Source organism: Dicentrarchus labrax, unplaced genomic scaffold (assembly GCF_905237075.1).
Source record: "Dicentrarchus labrax unplaced genomic scaffold, dlabrax2021, whole genome shotgun sequence".
Taxonomy (NCBI): Eukaryota; Metazoa; Chordata; class Actinopteri; family Moronidae; genus Dicentrarchus; species Dicentrarchus labrax.
This window is the reverse complement of record NW_026136702.1, coordinates 4,079,788-4,088,940: the sequence shown is the minus strand read 5'-3', so window position 1 is coordinate 4,088,940 and position 9,153 is coordinate 4,079,788. Positions and strand designations below refer to the sequence as shown.

At 40.0% G+C, this 9,153-nt stretch overlaps 2 protein-coding genes across 5 annotated transcripts in view; one reads left to right on the top strand and one right to left on the bottom strand.

The window, feature by feature from the left end:
- sfxn4 (sideroflexin 4) overlaps positions 1 to 395 on the top strand; it is a 4,863-nt gene extending 4,468 nt beyond the window's left edge. Inside the window, exons 13-14 of the mRNA XM_051376091.1 lie at positions 1 to 74; positions 151 to 395. The exon at positions 1 to 74 is cut by the window's left edge and continues 35 nt beyond it. Of these exons, the coding sequence (XP_051232051.1) occupies positions 1 to 74; positions 151 to 228 (152 nt within the window). The 3' untranslated portion in view covers positions 229 to 395. The remainder of the gene's footprint in view (positions 75 to 150) is intronic.
- Positions 1 to 8,804, bottom strand: part of dennd10 (DENN domain containing 10) — a 9,425-nt gene extending 621 nt beyond the window's left edge. The window contains exons 1-12 of one of the 4 annotated variants that reach the window (XR_007880454.1): positions 8,635 to 8,804; positions 8,442 to 8,496; positions 6,579 to 6,775; positions 6,403 to 6,482; positions 6,151 to 6,299; positions 4,659 to 4,770; positions 4,480 to 4,580; positions 4,286 to 4,393; positions 3,639 to 3,733; positions 3,235 to 3,558; positions 1,163 to 1,250; positions 1 to 1,054 (exon numbers count right to left, since the gene is read on the bottom strand). The exon at positions 1 to 1,054 is cut by the window's left edge and continues 621 nt beyond it. Coding sequence is in view for 1 of the 4 variants with exons in the window: in XM_051376075.1 (XP_051232035.1) it covers positions 3,391 to 3,558; positions 3,639 to 3,733; positions 4,286 to 4,393; positions 4,480 to 4,580; positions 4,659 to 4,770; positions 6,151 to 6,299; positions 6,403 to 6,482; positions 6,579 to 6,775; positions 8,442 to 8,487 (1,056 nt within the window). In the remaining 3 variants the exon portion in view is untranslated. Of the gene's footprint in view, positions 1,251 to 1,443; positions 3,559 to 3,638; positions 3,734 to 4,285; positions 4,394 to 4,479; positions 4,581 to 4,658; positions 4,771 to 6,150; positions 6,300 to 6,402; positions 6,483 to 6,578; positions 6,776 to 8,441; positions 8,497 to 8,634 lie in introns of those variants that run through there. The other 3 variants (XR_007880455.1, XR_007880453.1, XM_051376075.1) reach the window with 3 other exon arrangements.
- Between the last annotated feature and the right edge of the window lie 349 nt (positions 8,805 to 9,153).

Sequence of the window (9,153 nt, the reverse complement as noted above, 5' to 3'; positions counted from 1 at the left end):
GTCCTCTGAGTGGTGCATTGGTTCTGTTCTTAACGATCCCCGTCTCATTCAGTCTCTTTCCACAACTGGGAACGGTAAGATTCATGGTCCTCCCGTGCTGTGATGTTTTCCTTGTGATGAACTCGGCTGACATTGATCTTGTTTTTACAGATAAGGAGGGAGGACGTAGAGGACGAGCTGCAGGCAGCAGCGTACGACGGACAGTTATACTACCATAGAGGACTCTGAGGAGCTGTGTTCTACAGCGGATAGAGATGTCGTCACTGTAAAGCCTCATGATAAATGTCCAAATGTACAAAGCCTGTAACAGACTCAAAGATGAAATGCAGCTTTTTCTCACAGTTTTAATGTGAAATATTGTGGTGGCTATATATTAAATAAATCATACAAAGGATGATCTTGTCTTTCTGTAACGTTTATTCACTCAGATACAGCAGTAGGAGTAAGCGGCAGCGTCCCTTTAAAGTTGTTTGAGAGTCACTCTAACACAGAATTGTTCCTTTGTTGTTCTCTCAGAAGTGATGTTGGTTTCAGAATATTTTAAATTTATAGTTTGTATGTTTACAAGGACCTTAAAGCTCACTGCATACGGAAAAGACTGATTAACAGATTAAAATGAAGATCCCTTTAATCTTTCGAAATTTGCTTTCATCATTCACTCCTTTTTTCACACAATTCTTTCGCACACATGCACACAACTTAATGCATCAGACGAGCCCCAGACTCAAGTGTCTCCTGGCTATATCTCTTTAACCTGAAGCTCTGGTGATTCTGCAGCAGTCTCTGCCTGCCCTTGCTGACACATCTGTCACAGCTCACTCTCTAAGTGGCGAGAATCAATGACCCTGAGCCCCCCTGAATGCACTTACCAGAAAGACAGAGTCTATGCCACCTGGTTCTTTGGATCACAGCTGTGAGCGATCCTCAGTCCTCAGGCGTCAGGCCCTCACATCTCTGCCCTTGTTTGACGGGGAGGTTGAGGTCAGAGTCCCTCTTTACCTACAGCCCAGAGTGTCCGAAGTCCTTGTACGGAAGCCAGTTTGTGGTGGCTGTTCTTTAAAATAAAGAGTATGATGATAAAGTATGATCGATGCTTTCTGTAAGGTTTATTCAGTCATCCATGGATAGACACGCACACTCACGGATTCACAATCACACTCACATACAGCAGGAGGTGAAGGCTCCAATGGGTGAAAAATCAAAGAGGCAGTGTCCCTTTATCCCTGTTTTTGAGACACAGTCACAAATCCCTGAGAAACACACAAACAGAGTGGGTGTGATGATGGGTCTTACGTCCTTGGATGCTCAGTGAAGTCTCAACTGTTTACTTGGATGTAGAGTGAAGTTAGAAACAGGGTTAAAGGTTTACACACATAATAAACAGGCTGTGTATAGTTTTACAATAACCAGGTCAAAGAGTAAAAGAAATATTCCATCACAATATTTTGTTAAAAACACATTTTTAATACAGTAAAACAAGCAGCAAGCTACTTTTTGATAGTAAATTTATTTAGCTGGAGTATTAGGTGTATTTATAGATAGGAAATATTACATCAATTCATGAAAATACATTTAGTTTTTAGTTACATGAGCATTTCTGTGTATTGCACTCTGTGTCTTATCTGTAATACTGAGGCACAAAACCATCCTTTTGGCAATGTGGTTGAATGTAAAACGGCAATAAACAAAACAGAACCTGAACAGTAAGACACGCGCATAATGCAGTATGAATCAATGTGGACATGGAAGCACCAATCATTATCTGATCTACAGATCAATGAGCTCATCTTTTCACTGTTTGAAAAAGCATCGTAACACCGTTGGCTTGTATTTCAGCTGAGTGCAGCACTAAAGTCATTAGTAAAATACAAAATGTGACATTTTAAAAAACGTAAAGAAACTCACGTGTTGTGCAACGATGCAGTTTCTGTCAACTAACTCATTAATTGTAGTCAATGCTCGTTACATCTGAGCCACTTTGCTGCCTGTATTTATATCGGACGATTCCCAGTGAGCACCCAACATTTTGGACCGGGAACAAGATCTGTGATGTTTCTAAGCTCACATTCACTGGAAAAAGACAAACAGATGTACCAGATTATTTGTCTCCATCTCGCAACATTGGGCCCAAATACTGCAGCGCCTCTTGTCCAGAACTACTGATGTTAAAGGATAAGGCGAGCATTATCTTACACTTATTGTCACCAAATCCCAGGAAAAGACCAAAGTTGGCAGCGAGTTAGTCCGTCTTTAAACTCCTATTGTCTGTGGCACTCAGCTCCAAGCCCATTGATTCGTACTGGAGACGTAATTCTTTCAAAGCATAATCTCAAATATACAGGTTTATTTAAAAAAAAAAAAAAAAGGGTAAAATCACATCCTAAAATGTTACTCAAACAGCAGTAAACAGTGCATTTGTTGGGGACTATTTTCAAGCTGCGGATTAATACACATTTTGTGCTGTTAATTGCTGTTTTTATTAATTGATTAATTCAACATAAACAAACTAATAACAGCAGTTTTCAAATATTAGATTTTACACTGAAATCAAAAATAGGAAACGGCCACAGACCGAATTAGATTTTGATATTTAATGTGTCCGATTCTTGTGACCAGAAAGTTCTTCTGAACGGTCACACGAATCAAGTCTTCTTCGTGTGTAGCAAGTATTTTAGGAAATTAAAAATGAGGCTCGAACTGCAAAACCGACACAAAGTAATTCAGTGACAGCTGTCAGTACGTGTAATGGTACACAGCAAAACATTAACTGTTAACATTTTCTAAAATACTAAAAAATAAAAACTGATGTTGATGTTTAAGCTCATATTTATAATTAAAGATTAATTAATTATGATTAAATATTAAAGTACAAAAAATAACTATTTTTGGGGCCGCATGTCGGATTCGAACCCTGGGCCGCTGCAGCAGCTCCTACTGAGCTAACCAGGCGCCCAAAATATATATATTTTTTTTCCATTTTCCAATTTTAGATTCTATATTGATTATAAAATAACAAATGATACACAGACTGTGTGGCTCATGGATACATCAGGCTTCAGATACACAGAGGATCCATTACATTGTTGGTTTTGGTCTTTTCGTGGGATTTAGAACAAATGAAACGCTGCCACACCGATCCTCTAACTCTGTGAAACATCCTGGTACAAGACGTGTCAGGTCACATATTAGCACGACAGCGGACGATAAAATTTGATTCTAGTGACACTTTCCTACCTCACGTGAAGGTTCCTGTGAGAAAGCGGCTCGTGCACACTCTCAGGAGAACCGTGAGAGCGTGCACGAGCCTTTCAGAAAACAGTAATCATCCCAAAATATACACCAACAGTAAACAGCTGTTGACATCCTGCAGCGCAGCGTCTGAACACAGGTTTATATCCGCAAGAGCTGCTCGGCAGCCGCCAAGTGAAAGAGGAAGTTCTCTGTCGCCGGAGGGAAATGATGCTGCTTTAAACCTTCCAATGTGATTTTAGAGTCTTCGCACTCGTCCGCCAGGGCCACCAAGTTGGCAAGGATCTCTTTAGTCTTCACAGAAATATCCTGTGAATTAACGTCAGGTTAGATTCAAGAGTGCATTTCTCACAACTGTGAGCTGAATACAGACGGGTGGGGATTCTCACCTTAATGACCTGGCTGTCCGACCTCTCGGCATCCTCCGCAGACTGCACAATGAGGTGGCCGACTTCCTTGTGTAGCTTCCCCATAGCCAGGGCCTCTGTGGTGAGACACTGAACGTGAGTCTGAGGGGAACGCTGTCCTACTTTCTCAGGAATCAGCGCACTTTTACAAACATACTCAGAGTTTAAATCTGAGCTTTGTGGGGTGGGGATAAAGAAGTAGTAGCTTAACACACACAGCTGCCCACTACATGCAACAACTGTATCAACGAGATTGCAACAACCTGAAACTTCCCTGCGATATTGCAGCAAAGTTTCAGTTGTCCAATAGAGTCTTATGTGGAAATGAGCCGACTTCTCACTTTGATTTATGAGCTCAGTAAACAGTTTCCTGGTGAGTTTATGGTCTCAGTCTCTAGTTTCAGGTCTTCTTCCATACAGCATGATGTTCATTTAGTAAATGATGGTCTCATTTAGAGTAAAACAGACCATAAAGCAGGGTATGCTTTAGGGCGGGGCTACCTTGTGATTGACAGCTCATTCTCAGTGAGTCCGTCCAGCTCAACGCACCAAACTCAGATCAAACTGTCAATCTAGGCAGTGCTGGTCAGATCTGGATCCTGAACATACTGCGTCCTCTTTGAACATACCTTTGGCACTCTGGGACACCGTGATAACGCTGTCTGGGAGGTTCACGTATACATCAAACAAGTCCGATCTGTTGCTCACTTCTGGATCCACGAAGCCTGCTATGTATCCTGCAGGGAAAACGAACATATTGGTGCATTAATAATTCATTTCTTCCATCATGAGATCACAGTGCAGATGGCGGAGGCAGCCTCACCAGGGCATTTCTTCAGATCCTCTAGCTCGGTGTCAGTCAGGTGCACATACGGGTGCAGGATGGACCAGTCTTTCCTGTGCCATGTCAGAGTGGGCAGGACTCTGAGGGGGAAACAGGTACAGAGTCACCCACAGACGACAAGATTCTCCACTACAAACACTCTGAAGTCTTAAACGCACCTTGTAAACTCCAACAACGCTTCAATCCGAGGGTGATGGACAACGATCCTCTTCTTCAGCATGAGAGCGGTATACAGGATGATGGTCTCCATACCGAACTGGGACACCACATCTGAGTTAGAGCGGCAAAAAACACGGAAGTAAACCGGATTACTTTCATCTCCGAGGGAAAAGATCGTGTTTAAAGTGAATGTTTATGAACCGCTGCTGTGTTTTAGCACTTAGATGGAAAATATCACCTTTATCTGGTGACCACAATGAGAAATGTTCATTACAATCAATTTATCAAACTTTATTTGTATAGTACCTTTCATACAGCTTAGAGCAGTTTAAATGCTTCACAGACGACAGATAATAAGACAGAATGGAATAAAAATGAAATGAGGGAGATTTTAAAATAGGACACAACGATAAAAATGACAATAAAATACAATTAAATTGATTATAAAGGTGTAACAATAGTATTAAATAAAAGCTTTGCTAAAAACTAAATTAAAAAAATAAGAAAGCAGGCGGACATAACAAATAAAATCAATACGAAGAATAAAAAATATATTATTTAGAATAAGGAAACAGCTAAAATGAACTATAATTATATTTATAAAGGAAATACGACGACATAATTGAGTTAAAAAACTGTAATTTTAAACATCTTTTCAGCAGCAAAGATTGTTTTTTAATCTTTTTATCACAGTTTCCTCCCACACTCTCCCTCAGGTTCAAAAGAGGTCGAATGACATAAACAGTCTGTTATTTATGATCAATCAGTGCATTTGACAAGTGAAAACTCAATCAATAATACTTTTACAAAAACAAAAGAACATTAATAACTAAAAGCAGGAATTATAGCCTACATAAGTGATGTGATCAGAATATTTTCACAGATTCAGACAGTAAAACTCTGATATAAATACATGTCAACTGATAATTTAACAAAAAAACTTCTCTCATTTTGATTTAGAGTCTTTTATTCTGGTGACAGCAGCAGCTTGTTATCTCTGCTATGTCATTAATTATTCATGACAATTTGGCAGACTCCAAAATACACAATATGTTCAGTGCTTCAGCTACAATATGTTCATTACTTTGTCACCAAGTCAGCTCTCCTCAGCATTTTTACCTCCAAGTCAGCATACAGACAGCTCTCATTGGAGCTCATTCACACATTTAATCTAAATATACAATTATTGAGCCAAAGAGGACACGATTCAGGACAACCGCTCTTAATTGGGGACATCTGGTCTCCCTGTTTTTATCACTGTAAACAAACAACTGCTGTCCGACACAGGACGACATTTATATGCAGAACTTCCTTGTAGGATCTGCTCATTTAAAGGTTCAAGGTTGCTTTTATTGTCTCTCAAAGGAGAAATCCGTCTTGGATTGAAAGGAACTGCTGCATGAAAACAGACACCAACCTGGAAATAACATCACTATTCACAGAAACTGTTTCTACAAAAGTGGTCAAACTACTGATTAACGTTCCTCTTACCTTTGACCGAACCGGCCAGGTACGCCTTCCGGACGTCATAGTCCTTAATTAGAAACGAGCCGTTTTCATCACTCTGGCAGATTCCTTTGGTGAGGACGGTCACATACGCCTCCATCATCTTCACCGGACTGCCGTGTTTGATGTACATCCTGGACGACGAAGACAAAAAAAAACATCCCACTTAAAATGGAGAAACTGCAACTTTTTAAAAGAAAACTGTACAAACGGCGTCACGTGAACGGCACACTGTACCTGCAGAGGATCCTACTGAGTGCAGCGTACTTCTCCGGGTTGAAGTCTTTAGCTGTAACAACTATTGAAAAATGAGTGACCTTGAAGAGAACAAACAGAAACAGAAATACAACTTCATTAAATATATATATCAGATAAAAACTCTCATTATGCCAGAGTCCAGAGTCTCCTTGTACCTTGTTCAGCGCTGTGGGCTCCTGCACCTCCACCGTGGTGATGTAGTACCAGGTACGACAGAACTGACCGAACACAAAGGTGTGGAAGTCCCGGCCGTCCTGCGTCAGACAGCACTTGCTGAGCAGGACTTTCCTCAGGTCGGAGCTCACGGAGGGATAGCACCACACCCACAGAGTGTCTCCATTCACATCTTTCTCTGGAGAGGACAAATAAAACCACAGTTCATTCCTTTACATATTAGAACAGAGGGGAAAAAATGGGTTAATTTAAAAACAATACATCCACATATCGAGTGGAGCAACTTCTTTGAACCACCGTGAGCCGCTGAGAGACTGAGACTTGGTTGTTTTGGTTTGGAGACAAACAATTAGGAGCACTATAACGAACCAGAGGAACCTCATTATCTGACTCATGAACTACTGTCAGGATGTGGTGAAACTTCCAGTAAATATGACCAAAAGTTACTTTTATCTACTGCGGAGTTTGTGAAAAATACTTAACAAGCGAGCAGAGGATGAATAATCTAATTAATTAGATAAAAGTAATGGATAAATGGTTGGAAGGTCCAGATTTGAACTATTTTTCCACGTTGCTCCACTTAAACTGTATGAAATTATCTTAACCACTATTATATGAAGGACTGCACAATAAAGTTAAAAGAAATCATCACATCACGATTATTTTTGACAGATACTGCGAGATGACTCGTGTTTTTTGCATCACAAATTTCCTTTTCACTATTAAAATCATGATGATGTGACATTTGTTGGAGTTTGTGAACCAAACAAACAAGTTTTCTTACATCTGAAGAACAAGATTTGTAAGCCAGGGCGTCTTTACTCGAACAAACAGTGTCCCAATTAGATGCACGTCTCTTCTTACCAGCCTGGTGTGGCTACAACAATGCTGACAAATAAAGGCAGGTTTCAATTAGAGGTCTGGTCTGGATTTTAAAGAAGATCTTTGGATGTATAAATAATAAACAATCCAACAGTGTTTCCCATTTTTGCTGAACAAGACTTTGATGTTAAAGGAATTAAAGGTCTCTAATTATATCCACTTTTATATGATTAATAGTTCAATAACATCCAGTTTTAAATGAATTTAAAGGAACACATTTGGAATTTATACTGATTTTATAACATTTAGATAAACGTATTGTGATAATCGTGAATATTCTCACATTGCTTTACTTCAAAAAGCTCTCCAGCTCGTCGTATATTAACTTCCTGAGCCCACATTTCACCACCAAACTCCTAATCCTGTCACCATGGCTGAAGGATCGGACGTGTGGAACGAGCATAGACTCCAAAATAAAGGACAGGGAGAGGAGGCGCCTTTCTGTGAGTCAATAAATATATTGTTTCTATATAAAATGAAAGGTATTCTCCTGATTACCGTGATAATATTGTGTATCCAATGTAGTTTGGCCACAATAATCGTCTACGTTACAGGACATGACTGCATTAATTGATATATTATTACAGTTTGGCCAAGTGCAATATGCAAATAGTAAGAGCTGTCATCATTATAATGTAGTGCTGTAGTGGTGTAGAGGTGTAGAGGTGTCCTGGTCTACAGAAACCCCCCAAAAAATCATTATTTTAATAGGTTTTAATTCAATTTGTGATTCCCACATAACAGGATGCATTCAGGGACCCGTTCATTCCTGCAGACTGCCTCACATGCAGGATCAATGAACCAATAAAGGGACATGGAGCCCCTGCTGATGGGTCACACTGGTGTCATGTGACGGTCCTGCGCGTACAGCCGCTTACACACACTGAGACAAACAAACAAACAAACAAACAAACAAACCCAGAAAAACAAAGAAAAACACGAACCGAGAAGTGACAACTCACCGATTAATCCGACGCTTAACATAAGCTGCGTTTCAGTCGCTGCCATGTTCCATACCTGGAAGAGTTCACAAGCACAAGTTAACCGGAGAGAGAGAGAGAGAGAGAGAGAGAGAGAGAGAGAGAGAGAGAGAGAGAGAGAGAGAGAGAGAGCAGCTTCCTCTGAGTGTGCACATTAACGAGGACCGTGAAGTACCCTGAGAGCTGGCTGCGAGGTCCACAACCCTGAATGCAACAGCGCTGGCGGGGTGGGGGGGGGTTTAATAAGACAGGGAATGTGGTAAAGGTTGATATTCCCTGCTGTCAACAGAGTTTTCCTCCTCTGTGCGAAATCTCTTCCTTCTTCCGGGAATGCTGCTGACAACCAATCAGAGCTGGGGGGCGATGGTGCGTTCAGGGTTACTGGAATTCTGCGATACTACGATAACGACAAACGGTGTAAATAAGATGTTGTAATATATCTAATATCTAAATACTAATTTAACTGACTTTATTGTGGTAATGTTATTTAATTTACTTTGTATATATTGTGTATATATTTTATTACTTTAAAGGTACATAGGCTCTTATTATGTTTCTATTTTAATTTTTCTTAACTTATATATATATATACATTTCTAGTCTATATATTGTAATATAAGTATTATTTCTATTCTTTAACATTGTGTGAGCACCCTGAACAACCGAAATCTGATCTGATTTCTGATTAGAAGCT